This window comes from Danio rerio, chromosome 23, assembly GCF_049306965.1.
Source record: "Danio rerio strain Tuebingen ecotype United States chromosome 23, GRCz12tu, whole genome shotgun sequence".
Taxonomy (NCBI): domain Eukaryota; kingdom Metazoa; phylum Chordata; class Actinopteri; order Cypriniformes; family Danionidae; genus Danio; species Danio rerio.
The window spans coordinates 41,413,307-41,432,500 of NC_133198.1; the positions used below are offsets into that span (position 1 = coordinate 41,413,307).

The 19,194-nt window shown below is 34.4% G+C and overlaps 2 protein-coding genes and 1 non-coding gene across 39 annotated transcripts in view; 2 read left to right on the forward strand and 1 right to left on the reverse strand.

Annotated features, from left to right (window-relative positions):
• The first annotated feature begins 2,213 nt into the window (after positions 1-2,213).
• On the forward strand, positions 2,214-2,286 carry trnat-ugu (transfer RNA threonine (anticodon UGU)). The gene has a single exon. It is a non-coding gene; the product is annotated as a tRNA-Thr (tRNA).
• A 1,645-nt stretch (positions 2,287-3,931) lies between these two features.
• pfdn4 (prefoldin subunit 4) lies at positions 3,932-12,882 on the reverse strand. Of its 2 annotated transcripts, none has more exons than NM_001386509.1 (4): positions 12,590-12,882; positions 10,519-10,626; positions 10,303-10,443; positions 3,932-4,619 (listed from the first exon to the last, which is right to left on the reverse strand). In NM_001386509.1, exons 1-4 carry the CDS (start codon positions 12,614-12,616, stop codon positions 4,488-4,490), a joined length of 408 nt encoding a protein of 135 aa, NP_001373438.1. In that variant the 5' UTR covers positions 12,617-12,882; the 3' UTR covers positions 3,932-4,487. The 2 variants fall into 2 exon arrangements, 1 of the variants encoding a protein (NP_001373438.1); XR_012398395.1 differs by having other exon boundaries at positions 4,258-4,853; positions 7,244-10,443; positions 12,590-12,623.
• zgc:112994 overlaps positions 12,586-19,194 on the forward strand; it is a 49,826-nt gene continuing 43,217 nt past the window's right edge. For 21 of the 36 annotated variants that reach the window (XM_017353570.4, XM_017353575.4, XM_021469808.3 and 18 more), the window contains exons 1-2: positions 12,603-12,722; positions 15,884-15,942. In XM_017353570.4, the coding sequence (XP_017209059.1) occupies position 15,942 (1 nt within the window). In that variant the 5' untranslated portion in view covers positions 12,603-12,722; positions 15,884-15,941. 36 annotated transcript variants of the gene reach the window in all.

The following is a 19,194-nucleotide window of genomic DNA, read 5'->3' on the forward strand; positions in this document are numbered from 1 at the left end:
CAAAACCCCAAGATACTTGTACTCCTCCACCTGGGGTAAGGACTTTCCTTCAACCTGGAGATGGCAAACCACCTTTTTCCGGTGGAGCACCATGACCTCGGACTCATCCCAGCCGCGTCACACTCGGCAGCAAACCACCCCTGAGCATACTGAAGGTCCATGATCGATGAAGCCAACAGAACAACATCATCTGCGAATAACAGAGATGAAATCCTGTGGTCCCCGAACCCTCCACAGAATGCCACAAAAGACACAATGCCCTCAATGTCCTTGTGTGGCCCAGCCAGAGCCCAGACCTAATTGAATCCTATTGAACATCTCTGGAGAGATCTGAAAATGGCTGTACATCGTCGCTTCGCATCCAACCTGATAGAGCTTGAGAGGTTCTGCAAAGAGGAATGGGCAAACATTACCAAAAACAGGTGAGCCATGCTTGTGGTATCATATTCAAAAAGACTTGAGGCTGTAATTGCTACCAAAGGTGCGTCAACAAAGTATTGAGCAAAGGCTGTGAATACTTCTGTACATGGGATTTTTCAGCTATTTTTATTTTTAATAAATTTTCAACAATTTCTAAAAATCTTTTTTTTTTCACATTGTCATTATGGGGGATTGTGTGTAGAATATTGAGGAAATAATTTAATCCATTTTGGAATAAGGCTGTAACATAAAAATGTGGAAAAGGTGAAGTGCTATGAATACTTTCTGGATGCACTGTAAGTATTGTGAACAACTTTGATGTAAACATATGGAGGAACCGTTTCGCATGTCGAGATGTACATTTGTTTGTGTGCTAGCACTCACCGGCGCACTCCATCTTGTGCACAAACGCCACGCAACTGAAGCAGAGCTTGAAAGAAAACAAACAGCGGTTTATCATAAGCTTATTATCGATAATTCTTTCCACAGTTGGCATTAAGAAGGAACATAGAAACTTTATCTGACTAACATCTAGCAGCTGATTGTGTCTGTAAAAATATTCAAAGGCTTTTATTTTCATAAACAGCGCGCATGTGAATGCGTCTGAATGTTCTGATCGGCTGGAGTAGACGTCTCACGTCAGTGAGTTCATGAATGTATTCATTCCGTCAATTTTCCTTCTGTGTTCACACCGAGCAGACTTCCGGCAAATTATCAGTAATGTTACAACTTCTCTTTCTGGAAAATTGATGGAGCGAATTTACCTGTATTTTCAAAAAGGGTCTGTTCACACATGATCCCTTTCCTTTAAATTGACGGTGGGCTACATTTTTTTTAAAGTTCTGTATTTGTGAAAGGGGCTTATGTTGACTTAAAGGGACAGTTCTGACAAAGATTTAATTCAGCGATTATTTTCTCAACCTTAAATAGTTTGAAACATGTTTGTGGTTTCTGCTGTTGAACATAAAAGAAAATATTTTGACCTCCCAGTAACTTCCATAGTATTCTTTTTTACCTGCTACGGAAGTTAAAGGGTGCCAGAAACCAGCATTCTTCAAAATATATTCTTCTATTTAACAACATGAAAATAAACCTTTATTTGTTAATAATATGTATTTGTAAATCTCATTAGCGTGAAAAGAAATGTTATGTATGAAAAATATGTGATGTGTTTTATTTGTGGTTTCACAAAAAGTTGGGCTGCAACACTTATTTCCAATGAGCCTGTGCTGTTTAAACGTAATAATGTTGTTAATAATGTTATTTTTTCTTTTGCACAGACTGAGCGGTTTGCTTTAAGAATGCATCGTCGCCTCTATGCATCGTCAGCAGTCACAGGTATTTCATGTTGTTTTGTCTGTAATTCAGCTGAAGACAAAATGATTAGTCCTTGAGAAATGACACTTGAGAACATTTCATATTATTAGGGCTGATATATATATATATATATATATATATATATATATATATATATATATATATATATATATATATATATATATATATATATATATATATATATATATATACATACACATGCAGATAGTCAGAGAGTCAATGACATTATAAATTCCTTATGACTCACCAAAGAACATGGTTTCAGCTTTAAAAAATTGACTGAAGAAAAAAAGTTACCTGCATCTTGGATGGTCAGAGTAAATGAACAGCATGTTTTGCAATAGATCTTTTGTTTTAAGTGTTGAAAGCATCTTTTAAATTGGTGGTGCGGCTATCTTGGTGTTGGAGAAGCTTTGTCATTCAAAACTGCAGCTAAGAGCAGATGGAAGACAGCTGGCTCCATAGCTCAGTGGTTAGAGCACTGGTCTTGTAAACCAGGGGTCGCGAGTTCGATCCTCGCTGGGGCCTGTGGGTGTTAATAATCATTTAGTATTAAAGAATATACATACATACAAATCACTGCTCTATTCCAGTACTCAATATATGATACATTAATTAATAAATGTATAACGTATTTAAAAGAAAATGAAGATATAAAAATTATTTCCAAAGAACTAACATTTAAGTTTGAAATCAGTATTTTTTAATCACTGTTGCTTACCAAAGCATTTTTACTATATATATATATATATATATATATATATATATATATATATATATATATATATATATATATATATATATATATATAAAATATATTTTAACATGTAATTTATTTAGTGATGCAAAGCTTGAATTTTTAACATCATTCCTCCAGTCTTACATATCACAACATGCAAATAAAAAATAAAAAACAGCTTGTTAAATAGATTTCCAATAGTTTTAATGCATTTACTGTGCCTTTTAGTCAACTTAAAGAGACAGTTCACTCAATTTTTTAATTCTCGCATCATTTATTCAACCTTCACTTGTTTGAAGCATGTTTGACTTTCTTTTTTCTGTTAAACACTAAAGAAGACAATTTGATGAATGCTGATAGCTGGCACCCACTGACTTCCATAATAATTAGTTTTACTTCTATGGAAGTCGGTGGATGCCAGCAATCAGCATTCTTCAAAATATCTTCTTTAGTGTTCAACAAAAAAAAAAAATTTAGTTTTGAACAGATAAGAGACTGATTGATAAGGTCATTTTAATTTTGATGTGAACTATCCCTTCTCATATTAATGTGGCGATGTCATTGGCCCATGAACATTTCCGGCTTGTTATCAAACTATTTCAGAACTGTAAAGTAAGGCAACTCAATCATACCATAATGTTAAAACAGCTATCATAATATTATTTATTAATATGTGTCTCTTTTTGGATTATCAGAAGCTTTAGAAATGAAAAATGTAAAACAGGAAATACATTGGGACCATTGTTTTTGTTTACACCCCTCATTGTTTACAATAGTAAATTAAAGGATTAATCGCCACCTCTGAAAATGTAAACTTAAAAAATAAATTCTTAGACATTTATTTTATGAGGTCTTTTTAACTTTATTTATTTATTTGCTTTATTAGCTAAATCAAGTAGGATTAGAACCTGCAACCAGTGCTTAATTTGAGCCGGATCCTGTTCCGGAAAATTCCCTTCCAGTAATATTTTGAGTCATCCGGCATTAACATGTGCTTAGTGAATACCTGCATCTGTGTGTGTGAGAGATTGTGAATGAGTGCCAGTGAAAAACACAAAGCAACGCTGTGTGGATTGTGTACACCCACACACATAAAGGTCGTCACCAAGCCAAAGTTAAAGCAGAAGGCATGTTTTACTATTGGCCCTCAACAATATTTTTGACCAGTCAGCTTTCTTGCATTTACAGTCACTCTCATTGGTTGATGATTACTGTTTTAAAAATAAATAATGGGATAGTGGCCTACCTAAATTATATTTGTATTTTCAAAATGGCAAAGAGGAAGTATGTTTTTAAAACAGTAAATCTAATAATGAGCCTGATTAAAAAAAGATCTCTGGAAGATGGAACTGCATCCCTGGATCAGGATAGCGGGAGACAGAAGCAAAGCAATCAAGTCAGGCAAAAAACAGGATGGAAGAGGTAACCGTGGGCTGTTCTTGAAGATTAGACGGTGAGTATTTTAATTTTTTTTTCCACTTGTCACATAATAGTGAAGTGAAATGAAAGTCAGTGGTATTAGTAAACTGATCACCATTGGTGCTATCACCGTTTAGTGATGTCATGTTCCTGGAAACCTGAAATTGTGGTGGGTGCCGGTCACAGTAACTTTTATATCCTGGTATTGTTCTGGAAATTGTTCATTTACAAATTAAGCACTGCATGCATCCTTTGCTATTTGCTCAAAACACTATAACTGTGCCAACAAGAAACATTCACCTCAATACTGAACCCAAATTGAAGGAACTCATAAAAAAAAATGTTTCTTCTTTTTTTTATTTTGACATCAGTGCCTTTCAATTCTCTCATTCTGGACATTTCATTCGTCCCCCAAAAACCACCTGGATGCAACACCTCAAGAACTTGATTAAACGTAACAAGATGTGAAACTGAACAGACATCACTGGAGTAAACCGGACAAGATTTGTAGAAATGTCCTGTCCTGTTAGAGATGGACAGTCTATGAGGTCAAGTCCACCAGCTAAAGGTTTCAGCTCTCGTCCGCCTCTAAGTTGATGTTGTTTCCAAACTTGGCGTATAATTGAACCTTTAAATCTCCCAGGACCCCCTGTATGGATGAGACGCGACCTTCCAGAGCCTTGATCTCTTCCTGCAGAGCTTCCTGTGGATAACAGGAGATCAGCAAACAGGGTTCAAAGCAGACATTGGGCTAGTATAAATTGAAAAAAGAATTGTTTCTGCAAAGCAAAGACAAGTAGAGGCCATTTATCTGGAAACTTGTTTATTTACTTATCCGGAAAGTATTCATAGCGCTTCACTTTTTCCACATTTTTTATGTTACAGCCTAGAGCTGCACAATTAATCGAAAAAAGATTGTGAAAAAAGATTCGACCCCCTAGACCAGTGGTTCTCAAACTTTTTTCACCAAGTACCACCTTAGAAAAAAATCGTCTCTCCAAGTACCACCTTACGACGCTATTTTTTTAACCAGTATTAAAAAATAGCGTCGTAGGCCTAATTAAGCAGCTACAGGTGTGCACAGTTTAAAAACGATGCAGATTACTTCCTATTATTAAGAATATGTATTATTGTCAGTCACTTTAAACATTTTAAATAGTCTGAACATTAACTGTGCTTGCAGATAAAAAAAAAGTTTTAGTTAAAATGTGCTTTTAAAAATTCATTAAAAAATGGCGCTGTTCTTAAAAAGTAAAAAGAAAACTGCTGTACTTAAATCTGAAGTATTCATAGTAGCCTATTCATCAAAAGCTGGAAATGCTGCTTGGACCTTATAAATATAGGCTATATGTCATATTGCTACACTTTCAGACAAATCTTGAAATATATGTTAAATGTATATGACAGGGTTCATACAGGCACAGCCTAATGAAAATGAATTCCAGAACCTTCTTTTTTTTCAAGACTGACATGCTATGTATTGAAGACCTGAAATGTATTCTGTATGCAACCCATAAAATATTGCATAGGAATAGATACAAATAAAAAACATTAAAAATAATATTTATTAATCATATATTAATAATATAATAAACCTGCACTAAATGCTTGTGAAATCTTTTTTGTACTCAAGTAAAAATACTATTGCACTGCTAAAATAACAACATTTTTAGTAAATAATGCTAATATTTGGTAAAAGTACAAAGTACTCTTTTAAAAAGTACTAGTTGGTTACTTTTGAATAAAAAATCAGATTTTCATTATGAAATCACTTTTTTTAAGTGTAAACCTGATTTAATGGTTTGATTGCTTAAATCCCAAAGCTACGTGTATAGGAATATGCACTAACAAAGGAAGTATGGTCGATTTTTCCTTTCATGACAATTAATCTTTTTCAATAGCACTGGTAAAACTACCAAATAATCTTTAAGGCCATAGAGACACTTTTTGCCCATTTTTTAAAAAATATATTTTTAAGCTTTGAAAGGTTAAAGTATATGGTAAAAAGATTTTTATTTAGCCTTTTATTTACATATTTTACACTATTTTTCTTTACAATATGGCAAATTTGTTTCTTCAATAGCTGTACATCACATGTAGATTTTATTTTACACTTGATCTTAATCTAAAATAGAAACGTAAAAAAAATACAAGTACACTGTCAGTAAAAAATAAAACAAATGACTTTATTTTACTTGAGGTATTTGAAATGTGACAACAATACATTTATCAAAGCAGTGCTTTAAGAGTCTTATTGTAAATTTTGATAAATAAACAATAAGTAACAATGGATTGCTTTGATCTGTAATGCTTTAGGACAGATCAGAATACAGCTAAATGTATAAATCACACATATACCTCATCCAGAAACATTTCCAGCATAATTCTTTTGTCGTAAAGAAACAAAAAAGCTCCACCTTTGCTAAAGTTTCACTTGACAACACAGCCAAATAAGAAGACCATTAGCATTGTTATCGATCATGCATCAATCTATTTCTAAATACTTCATAACTTTAAATACTTTTGACTAAATTTAGTCAAGGAGCAAAGATAAATAATGTCTACTTTAATAGTGGAAAGATCGCGATTGTATTCAATCTGAGCACACAGGCGATCATGAGAGGACTTGCAGTTCATTTGAAAAAAAGCCTATTTAAGAGCTCGCATATCTGTTTTAGTGATTTGCGTACATGAATGGGCTCTCGTGTTAAAATAAAGCACTCGCCACGTTTGCAGAAATAAGTAATTGCGCAATACCTCCATTCCCGCGCCGCCATTCAGAATGTATTTAGAGGAGTGACAGGTCAGAGGCGAGTCGACTGGCTGTCGGAGAGCGAAACGTGTTTGTTGATCATCAAAAAGGCAGGAAATATGTCCGCGGTTTAATTACTCTGCTAGACATATCTATAGTGAAAACATCCGAGAAGCATTATTCCAACAAAACATTTGTTTTTAAGTAGTTTTTTCTGTCTCTGCAACACAGAAAGCATTTGTCCCGCCCTTACGTTTCACGCAACTAGACAAGGTCGACTGTGATTGGCTACTTTTCATGTCAGTCAAATCACGCTTCAGAATCTATTCTTAAACTTCGGAAACTGATTTATAGCAGCTTATGACACAATGCACTAAAATAAACACTCTAAGCACAGCGCTGTGATCGTACACTTCACAAAACAGCCAATGCTGATCACATCGATGTTATATTACACATTTGAGGATTAAAAGTGTTAATTGTTTCTTTCATTATTCAGCGATTCCTCCGCGTACCACTAGGAGGAAGCCCGCGTACCACTAGTGGTACGCGTACCACAGTTTGAGAACCACTGCCCTAGACGATCTTAATCCTACGATTCTGCCAATCATGTTTTCAAGTTCAGGAGAGAAGCAAAGGCGGCTGTACGAGTCTTTTCATTGTTACACACACGTTGCTCAGCGACATGGACACCTCCAAATGATGTTAAAAGAGTCACATACTGTATATATAAGGTATAATTCACCTAATAATGTCATTTTTGTCTTCATATAATGCTGTAATCGGGCCAGGAAATCACACGTGACGTGAGCTGCTGACTGTGCGGGGGCACACGCCCTACTTAATGATAGACGCGTGCGCGTCTACTTTAGTGAACAGAATATGCTTTTGCTGTGAGTAACAGGTAATAAAGTTGTAAATAATATTCAGCTTGTGGCACAGAGTGATCGCTTGAGAGCCGCGAGCGAAGTATGAACAGCACTTAGCAGTAAAAATTAAACTGAAAGCGTGCACATCATTAAAATGATCATATCGCATTTTAGAGTTATGACTGCGGCAAGCATTTGATGTTTTTTTCTTTCATAGTGAACACAGTTGTGCATGAAAATAAATGTTTACAGTGTCAGTAAAACTACTCTAGCCTATATAATGTTGATTTTACCAGTGAATTAAATGGTCTAATACTGTTCTCAATGACAGATTGCAGACATAGGCCTATATCTTAAACATAACTCAACATCAGAATTATTATAAGTAGAATATAATTATTTATAGAAACCAGTAGAACTACACATAATATTAGTATTGTTGTTTTACCATATGTTTGAGAAAAAACAATAATCTCATATTAAGCTTTATTTTACATCTACAGAATCGTGAGAGAATCGTGATCTTTATTTTAAGCAAAAAATAAAAATAAATCAAATAAATTTGTACGGTCAAAACAGGGAAAATTTTATATTGACCTATTACCATATATTTATTCATTCATTTTTCTTCAACTTGGTCTCTGATTTATCAGGGGTTAACACAGCGGAATGAACCACCGCCTGTTGCTATTTTTACAGCCAACTTATCCAGCAAGTTTTTATGCAGCGGATGCCCTTCCAACCGCAACCCATCTCTGGGAAAGGTGAATTAGCCTACCCAATTCACCTGTACCGCATGTCTTTTGACTGTGGGGGAAACCGGAGCACCCGGAGGAAACCCAAGCGAAGGCAGGGAGAACATGCAAACTCCACAAAAAAACGCCAACTGAGCCGAGGTTCGAACCAGCGACCTTCTTGCTGTGAGGCGACAGCACTACCTACTGCGCCACTGCCTCGCCCCCGTTATGATATTACAGATGGCCAAAAGTGTCTGGAAAGCACACTATTTAAAAAGTAGCTCAGTAGTGAGAGCAGTAGAACCCTTACTAAAAGTGAATGTATGCCAGAATAACATTGTTTTATTTATGTATCAATGATTATGGCTCATATGATGATTTAAAGTGGTTGAATAAAGTCAACACCTAAGGTAAATATGTTTACTTAGTTTACCTGCAGCAACGCACATTCTTTCATCAAGTTTTGTTCATACCCCACGTTTAAAATAATTTGAATGCATTCAATCACATGAGTGTTTACACCAGGGCTATTCAATTAGTTTGTCATGGGGGCCGGATCATGAAAAGTTTCCCAAACGAAGGGCCGGAGAAATATAACTTGCCATATGAGTGATGACACAAAAGCATATAAGAGCCCATATTTTTGCTCCTCAAGACACTCATGTTGGCTTTTTCTACATTAAAATGTTAATATATTGTATTTTGAAACTACATAATATCAGTGCATTGTACAATAGACTTACTTTTTTTTAATTTTTTTTTTACAAACACTCAAATGTTGTATTTCAGAGCACAAGGAGAGCAGTGCATTGCTGAAGTAGGCGTCTTGTACATTCAGACACATTCATATGTTATGTTTTGACCTGCATAACAATTAGGGATGCAACAATTATAGATTTTGGTTGTACAATTATATAGTCTGAAGAATAATCATGGTTTCACTGTTATCACGTCTAATGTAAATTCAAACTTTATATTAGGTAGGTAGCTATTTAGATTAACTGTTGTTGCCATCTGCATTCAAGCATACATAATCATTTTAATAATAATTCGTCTAACATATCTTTTGTTGATATTGCACTGAAAAGAACAAACAACTCCCACCGTGAGATGTTTTCTACAGCGTGTGCCCAGAAAGACGCAAGCACGGCGCTCCACTGGCGCCCGCATATTGTCATATATTCTTACATTAGAAATAACAAACTTGCAAGCGGAAAACACGTGATATAGGAACAGCCACTGCCATAGTTAATCCTGTGTGCGTGCGTGTTAGCCTCGGTGTACTTCAAACTAGCGCACAGGCAACTTGGCATTTTGCAGCGGTTTCGTTTCGTTCAGTGCAACAGAAATGCGGCTTAGAGAAGACTTTACGATTAATAAAATGTGACGAATTAAAGCGCAGTTAATAGTGAAATCGGCTAATCGTTGCATCCCTATTAACGATATCAGTACATTGTACAAATAGCCTTTTCTATAAACATGTTTTCGGCTGCTCGCACCACTCGCTTATGATGACTCAAGCTCTGTGCAGAATTAAATTGCAGCTCGTGCTGTTATTAAACACACGCAGGCCACTTCATAACCATAGCGACTGTTTGTCGACTGAACTAAATTTATTTTTGATGTCTTGGTCACACTGTTTGGAGGGCCGGAACAAAGTGCCTCGGGGGCCGTATTCGGGTCACAGGCCGCCAATTGAATAGCCCTGGTTTACACTATAAAAGTAATCCAATCGAATGTTTTCCTCTAACTCTGAAGGTGCTCAAAAGTGAACAAGCTCAAGCTCTGTTTACATCTGTATTTACCATTGTCCACTTATAATCGTACTAACGCATTTTAACGAATGTAAACAAAGCGCCTGTGTTTAAACCTAACAATTTATTGTAACTTTTTTGACCTAGATTTGCAACTTTTTTTTTCAAGTCAAAAGCGTTTTAAATTTTTGTAATGGCCCACAATGACATTCCACAGTTTTTCCTGTATATTGTATTGAGTGCCCTATAAAGTGTGTAAAAAAAATAAAGTCACCTTTGCTGCCTCCAGCATCTCCTGCGTCTCTTCTTGCGAGTGACTGATAAACACGTCTCCAATCTGATACGGGATCAGCATCGAATCATCCTCACACATCATGAGGTCATCACTGGCATCCTCTAAGTTCTGTAAAGATTTCTACGCACAATAAAGATTATGCGTCAGTAAAATGCAGCTTATATCCTGTATAAATCAAAAGCATCACAATATTACCTTTTTGGCCTCGATTTCATCTTTCAGTTCAGACATCCGATTTGTGTTCCTGGCAAACTTGTTTATCTTTTGCTGGTCCTCAAATGTTACATTGACATCCTCTGCTGCCTGTTCAGAATCAGAATCAGAGCTTTATTGCCAGGTATGTTCATACATGCGAGGAGTTTATTTTCGTGACAGAAGCTTTTACAGTGCAACAGAATGAGAGAGACAGGACAAAAAACAGATAATAAATATATTTTAAAAATAGAAGTAAACTCAAGTTATGATTCAAGCAGTAGTTTTGATTAAACATTGTGCATTACTTATTATGGTTTGATTTAATTTAAATTAATTCTGGTGTTATTGCATGATGACGTAGTAAAATCTCTGTTAAATGTCAATGTACGATCTTTGGCCCCACATATTACCCAGTGTGCAAGAAGTCTCGGTGTTATGTTTGATGAAAATTTTAAATTAAAGAAAATTTAAGAATTAAAAAGAGATCAGTCCTGTCGTAAAAACCTGATTTTACCACCTTAACAACTGTCTAAAATGAAGCCATTATTATCTCAGAGAAATTTTCAAACAATGATCCATGCCTTCATAACACTGGATTACTGTAACTCACTCTATTTTGGTATTTCTCAGTCTTCTCTCTCTTGTCTGCAGCTGGTACAAAATGCAGCTGCTAGACTAATCTCTGGCACCCGCAAGTATGAGTCGGTAACTCCGATTTTAGCTGCACTTCACTAGTTACCCATTAAATACAGAATTGATTTTAAAATTTTATTATTTGTTTACAAAGCTGTCAATAGTCTTGCTCCTCAGTACCTTACAGACTTGCTCCATCCGTATACCTCCTCTCGATCATTGAGATCTTATGATCTCAATTAACTTACGTAACCAGAACATGCCTTAAAAAACAAGGTGATTGAACATTTGCAGTTGCTGGTTCTAAACTCTGGAACACCCCACCAATTCACATTAGACTTTCCCCCTCTATTTCTGTGTTTAAGTCTGTTTTGAACACCTATTTTCTCTCGCTTTAATACTCCTTGATCAATGTTTTATTGTTTTATTTTCTAAATGCTTCTTTTATATTCTGATTTCGTCTCTGTGTTTAGTACTCCTATGTACAGCCCTTGGGTCCACCTTGGTTGTTTTTAAATGTGCTTTATAAAGATGCGAACATTAAAAATGACAGGATACTCAAAAATGCTTTTCAAAAATGTAGTTGCTATGTTAACCAACACAGGCATCAGAAATCTTCATTTAAATAGGAATTCATGTCATTGTTTTGACTCCTTTACACATTTTTATAAGCGTTTCACAAGCTCTCAAATTATGAAGTTACCATCACATGGACACACACAAACACTCAGCATTGTTTTGGATGTTCGGTAAGCTCTGTCAAAAAATATGCCTTGCTAAATATGCATATTATTTGCATTTCTTTGTATCTTTAGATTTACTTTTAAAATTTTACAATATAAATGCTAAGCAAATCATAAATCTTTGATTTGAATCCTGTCATCTTGACTCTTTGTGGTTTAGACTCGATGTGATTTACACAAATATAAGTTTGCTTAGCATTTTATACATTTAAAAAAAGCTTTTTTATGTAAACTAAACTCTATATAAAAGAACAAAATAAACAACCCAATATACAAGTTGTTAATCTGGTCAATCTATAAGAAATATTTAAGAATGACAATACAATTATGTGATTTAAAACCACCTAAATTTAAATGTAGATAGATAGATAGATAGATAGATAGATAGATAGATAGATAGATAGATAGATAGATAGATAGATAGATAGATAGATAGATAGATAGATAGATAGATTGGTGCAGAACGATGAACGTAAATGTAAATAATTACAATAAAACTCATTAACAGACAGGCACGAATAATATGACGTTAGCCATCCAAGCCGGTGAAAATAAACAATAAACCGTCCTCAGTTTCCCTCAGCTGTCTCTTTCGTTTAATATTTTAGATATTTCAGCATCACCAACGCGTTTCTCAGGGATGAGCAACAAAACAACGTGAATGTAGACAGAAAGCCGATAATGGGAACACATACCACTCCTTTCTTCATGGTGGCTGCCATCTTGAACGGGAAGCGAGCTGCGTGCACGCGCCTGAACGGCGTCTGAATGGAGCACGTGGATGTTTGAGTGTTTGTTGCGTGTTTCGGTTGCTGCTTCGAAAATATGGTACGTTTGACAAAGAAATTATGAAGTTTTATGTTTGAATCTAAATTACTGGCTTAACTAAATGCGTTTTGAAGTCGGTTTTCTTAAAATTATCCGCTGTTGCAAGGATTTTGGGCTGCAGCCATACAGACTTGAGGATTTTAGTTAGCAACACTTACTGACATCTTCTGGACAACCGTAGATTTACTCCCACACAAACATACTTTTGATGATTTAAATGTCGAATTCGCATGTTATATCATATATATGGGTGTTTACATTGGAAATGGAAGTGTAAAATGCGTTTTTTCCTTATTTTGTTTCGTTTTCTATTAAATATATAATATTAACATTAAAGTATGTTTAATATAGATAACGTTAGCTGTTTACTTAAGAAACAACGTTGTCTTGGCAATAAGTCTTTGAGAAGCTTTTCTTGGAAGAAAAATCTAAATGAAGCGAGTTTTTAGTTAAAAGCAAAAATAACTAATAGTTGTCTCTAAAGCAATGGATGGCCAAACTTTTCGTATAAAGGGCCAAAAATCAAATACCGTCACGCGCCATGAATATGTATGAACAAATATACCAAACTATATTACATTTAAATTGACTTGGATAATTAATTTCCTAATTCATTTTATAATATTTTAAAATAAATAGAAAACATCACTTTAAATCCTATTAACTAATGCAGAATAACATTTTAATTGATAATTTATTGCAATAAAAATTAACAATCTCTTTAGAAGTTCAATGCTGAATACTCTAGTCACTAGTCTTTGACTTGATTTGCTCACCTAAGTCTCTACATTATCAGATGACAATGTGTACATTTAAACAAAATCTGATTTAATTTACACAATTTAATTGAAACACTTAATTTCAATTAGCTTTTAACAATAAAAACTAGCAAAGGGCTACATTAAATTTAAACTGACAACCTCAAAACCATCCCCATCATTCTCCATCTCTTCTCAGATGGGATGACGGGACAAATCAAAGCTTAACATGTTCTAACTTTGGCCCACATTCCCTAGTTTTTGCATCTCTGCTATAAAGTAAATAATTATCCTAATTCTTATTTGAAATAACTATAATTTTAAAGGCTAGGTTATTTTTTGAAACTTAAACTCACAAAATTTTTAAACAGTACACGGCCAACTTAATAACAAACTATGCAATTGAGGAATATTTAATAGCCTATTTATAAAGGAATTATGAGAAATCATGGGTTGAATTAAAATGTACTTTTTTGTCCCTTTATATCTAGATTTATCCATGTCTAAGAACAAATAAATTTTTATACAGTTGAGATCAGAATTATTAGCCCCCCTTTGATTTTTTTTTATTTTTATTTTTTTTTTATTTTCCAAATGATGTTTAACAGAGCAAAGAAATTTTCACAGTATGTCTGATAATATTTTTTCTTCTGGAGAAAGTCTTATTTGTTTTATTTTGACTAGAATAAAAGCAGTTTTAAGTTTTTAAGCACCATTTTAAGGATACAATTATTATCCCCTTTTGGTTATTTTTTCCGATAGTCTACACAGAACAAACCATCATTTTACAATAGCCTAGCCATCATTTGCCTAATTGCCCTAGCCTGCTTAGTTAACCTAATTAACCTAGTTAAGCCTTTAAATGTTACTTTCGGTCATCTAATCAGAGACTATTATGCATCCCTAAGTAGAGGCTGAAATGCAGAGGTGACCGTGCCTTCACAATAGCTGGTCCTAGGTTGTCGAATGCTCTGCCCCTCTGTATCAGATCTGTTTCATCCCTGTTTTTAAATCTAGGTGAAAATTGTCTATTTTAGCTATAATGTTATATATATATATATATATATATATATATATATATATATATATATATATATATATATATATATATATATAATATTTATATATATATATATATATATATATATATATATATATATAATATTTATTTTTATATATATATATATATATATATATATATATATATATATATATATATATATATATATATATATAAAAATAAATATTATATATATATATATATATATATATATATATATATATATATATATATATATAATATTTATTTTTATATATATATATATATATATATATATATATATATATATATATACAACAGTTCTGTCTGGTTCTCAAATCTGATTGGCTGATAGTTATATATAACTGGTTCTCTGGTTCTCAAATCTGATTGGCTGATAGTTATATATATATATATAAAAATCTGATTGGCTGATATTTATATATATATTTATATATTTATTTGTTTTTTCTCTGTTTTGATTTGTAATGTGCAGCACATTGGTCAACATCTGGTTGTGTCAAATAGTGCTTTATAAATAAAATTAACATTGACATATAAGCTAGAAGTGTCTTGAAAAATATCTAGTAAAAGATCAAATAAATCAGTTATTAGAAATTAGTTATTAAAACTATTCTGATTAGAAATGTGCTCAAAAAATCTGCTCTCCTTTAAACAGAAATTGGGAAAAAAATAAACGGGCTAATAATTCAGGGGGTTTAATAATTCTGACTTTAACTATATATGAGCATTTTTTGCAAACTTCTGTGTCTATGTTCAGTAAATTTATTTTGATGGCAAAAAAAATACAAATAATTTTAGTATATATAATAATTTTATACATATATACACAGACACACACACATACATGTTTATATATATATATAAAACAATATATAATTAAAAAAGTTTGATGACCTATCAAATACGGAAAGCATATAGAGTTATTTCCCCCTATAATATATTTACATATAAAGTGTGCATTTTTTTTACATATAGATTTATATTATTTGTAACCCAACCAACAGTTTGAGTCCAGATACTTTATCTATAAACTTATTAATGTTAAACCAGGCCTTCGTGTCTACATTCTAGACATTCACAGTGCCAAAAACTGTCAGTTGCTGAAGAAACCCATATATTTCCATTTATATGTTGAACTTGCCCATAGGTATTAAAATGTGAAAATGCTAAATCTTTGTTTTTTGTTGCAATTTTGAATAATGGTATATATGCTTTTTAAATGTCATCCAATTTAGCAATTCAGATTTTTTTTTTGGACTTTGCTAAGCAGGAAAAGTGATATTTCTCAAAATATAAATTGTAAGAAATGCATAACAGAAAACAGAATTTTCATTTTCCAGGTGAACTATCTCTTTCATCTCCACAACGGGCATGTGACCAGAAGTCCAAAGTTCTTCTAGTAAGTAAAACAGTCAAACCAGAGGATGCAAGCTGTTGAATATTTAGATAACATAATGACAGTGGACACAACCTGACTGAACAAACTCACTGTGGTTGCTATTGAAGTTTCTTAAACAACCTCTTAGTAAACACTGTTACGCCCAAAGACAAATATTGAAATAATATATGCAATTGTCCCCTTTTCCCAACATAATGATCGTGTTATTATTAATAATTTATGAGCATTTTAAAAACAACTATCATTAGTTTATAGTTGTACTTTTGAATAGAGACGCTATATAATTATATAGTTCTAAAAAAGTGAAAAATAATAGAATAACTCCACTGCACTTTTAGCTTAAAGGGGAACTATTATGCAAAAATGACTTTTATAAGGGGTCTAAACAGTTGGATGGTAAGAGTGTGTGTAAATAGCCTGCGTCTAATGGTGAATATTAATTAAATCTATTTATTATAATCACGCTACATAAAAACAGTCTGCAGAAATTCTTTAATCGACATGCTCCCTTTGTACTCAATATAAGGTAATGTGTGTTTATATAGCAAATTTATTGTGTATAGACATACACCCAAAGCACTTCACAATCATGAGTGGGGGGTGGGGGGGTCTCTCCACAACACCACCAGTGCCAGCTCACCACACACTATATCTATAGATGGAGTGGAGAGACAGTGACAGAGCTAAATTTGTGAATATGGATGATTGGGAGACCATGATGGGTGATGACCATTGGAGGGAATTTGGCCAGGACACCAGGGTTACACCCTTACTCTTTATGAGAAGTTCCATGGGATTTTTAATGACCACAGAGAGTCAGGACCTCTGTTTCACGTCTCATCGGTAAGACGTGTCATAAGAGTGGGAAAGCCTTGTGACGATCAGCCATGAGTGAGAAGCAGCAGTTTGCCTTTAGTTTTGAATATGCTGCAATGCTAAAACATAGGGTGCTTTCACACCTACACTTTTGTTTCGGAACCTGTCTCGTTTGCCCAGTTAGCGCGGTTCGTTTGGCACATGTGAACAGGGCAATCGCGCTCTGTTCCGCGCTAAAGTAATCGCTCCGAGACCGCCTGAGTGAGGTGGTCTCGGCTCGATTGAAACGAACCCTGGAGCGAACTCCTGACAGCTGAGCGGGACGCTGCAAAATAAACCCTGACACTCTGACCAATGTAAGGAGAGTTTACTCGCACGTGACTTGTTTTAGCTCTTTTGGTTCGATTAGAAACTTTGCAGTGTGAAAGCGAACCGCTCCAAGAGCAAAGAGCAACAATGTAACATTTGTGATCTCTGTTTCGGAACAACTGAATCGATTCACAGGTGTGAAAGCACCCATAGATGTTTGTAGCACCTCCCTCTTTTGAAAAGATCACCATCTCATTTGAATTTAAAGAGACAGTCACTAAAATGGCACAATTTGACTCAAAGGGGCAGTTTCAAAGAGTTCTAAATAATATTTGTGTGTTTTTTGAGCTATGGGCGAGGCAGTGGCGCAGTAGGTACTGCTGTCGCCTCACAGCAAGAAGGTTGCTGGGTCGCTGGTTCAAACCTCGGCTCAGTTGGTGTTTCTGTGTGGAGTTTGCATTTTCTCCCTGCCTTCGCGTGGGTTTCCTCCGGGTGCTCCGGTTTTCCCCCACAGTCCAAAGACATGCGGTACAGGTGAATTGGGTAGGCTAAAATTGTCCGTAGTGTATGAGTGTGTGTGTGGAATTTTCTCAGAGATGGGTTGCGGCTGGAAGGGCATCCGCTGTCTAAAAACTTGCTGGATGAGTTGGATAAGATTAATCCGGGTGACCCCGGATTAATAAAGGGACTAAGCCCACAAGAAAATGAATGAATGTTTTTTGAGCTGATACTACACACTCTAGGTATATCATAGACTGATTTTACATCTTGTAAAAATGGGCACAATAGGTCCTCTTTAATGAAAAAATGAATGAAAAAAACATTTTGCTTTCTTTGGAAAGTTCATGATATGCAAACAAAAACACACACAACAATCTTTAAAAAAAAATGAAACAATTAAAAAAAACAGTTGCAAATCGACAACTCCAAAGCGCCGAAAATATTACGCATTTATTGCTTCTTTTTTTTTTGGTGCAGCGTGTGACATTTCAAGCAGACTTTGCTTTTGCAGAATTCTATGCAATGTCCTTTGTTTTATTTTTTATTAGCATTTTTCTTTCATTGTAAGCATGTTGCAAGAATTCCTTTCATGGTGGCAGATCAAGTTCACCGTGACCACAGAGGAATTTGTTTTTCGCCCCCAGTGTATACATTTACAATGTGACTCTGTGTCCATGAACGGCGCTTACATGACAAAATCTCACCCTCTGCTGTTCTGCTCCTTTGTTCGTTGTCATGCTTTTGTGTCGAATAGGAAAACGCAGAGCACTGTACATATTAGAGCGCCCTGTTTGACATTATTTTATGAGATATTACTGAGTTTATAGTACACTTTGGCAAAGAAAGAGGATTCCTCAGCTCAAACAAACATGTGAATCAAAAGATGCAGTGAGGATGGTCTGAGGAATGGAGAATGAATAAAACAGGGCCTGTGGGAGACAATCTGCATGTGTGATGGCTTGAGCAATGAGAAGGATTATATTATGTTCAACAAGTTGTCTAAAAGGCCAAGTTAACTGGTAATTTATGATAGAAAATCATGACGGGGTGTGGTGAGAATTTAAGTAGGGGATCACAATGACATGCATTTACCATCAGTTATGCTGTGATTACATTAGGATTCATGCAGGAGAACAGTCAGCTTATGTTGCACTCCTTACTATAAAGTTTCTTTATTGGCATTGAAGAGCTTTTGTCATTAGTGGAACTTGATCAAAAGATCCATTAGAACATTAATAAAAACTAATATAAAGGTTTTTAATTTCCATTGATGTTTCATGAAGTCTTTTAACTTTATCAGAGCCTTTCCATTGATCAACAGATTCTTTAAAGTGGAAAATTGGTACACTAATAAACACTAAATATAAAGGTTGTTTATTGGCATTGAAGAATGTTTAGCATCAGTGGGACCATTCCATTGATTATAAGAGACTTTTGAACATTAATAAACACCAAGATAAAGGTCCTTAATTTCCATTGATGGTGGAGTGCAAAATCAAACCTTAAGATCTAAAGCCACTGATAAAAGGCTATTCTAATCAAATGGCAAACAGAATGGGATGCTCAGAAAGCAAACTTTTTGAAATTCAGCCAGAAATAGGAATAACATTTAGAATAGAATTAATT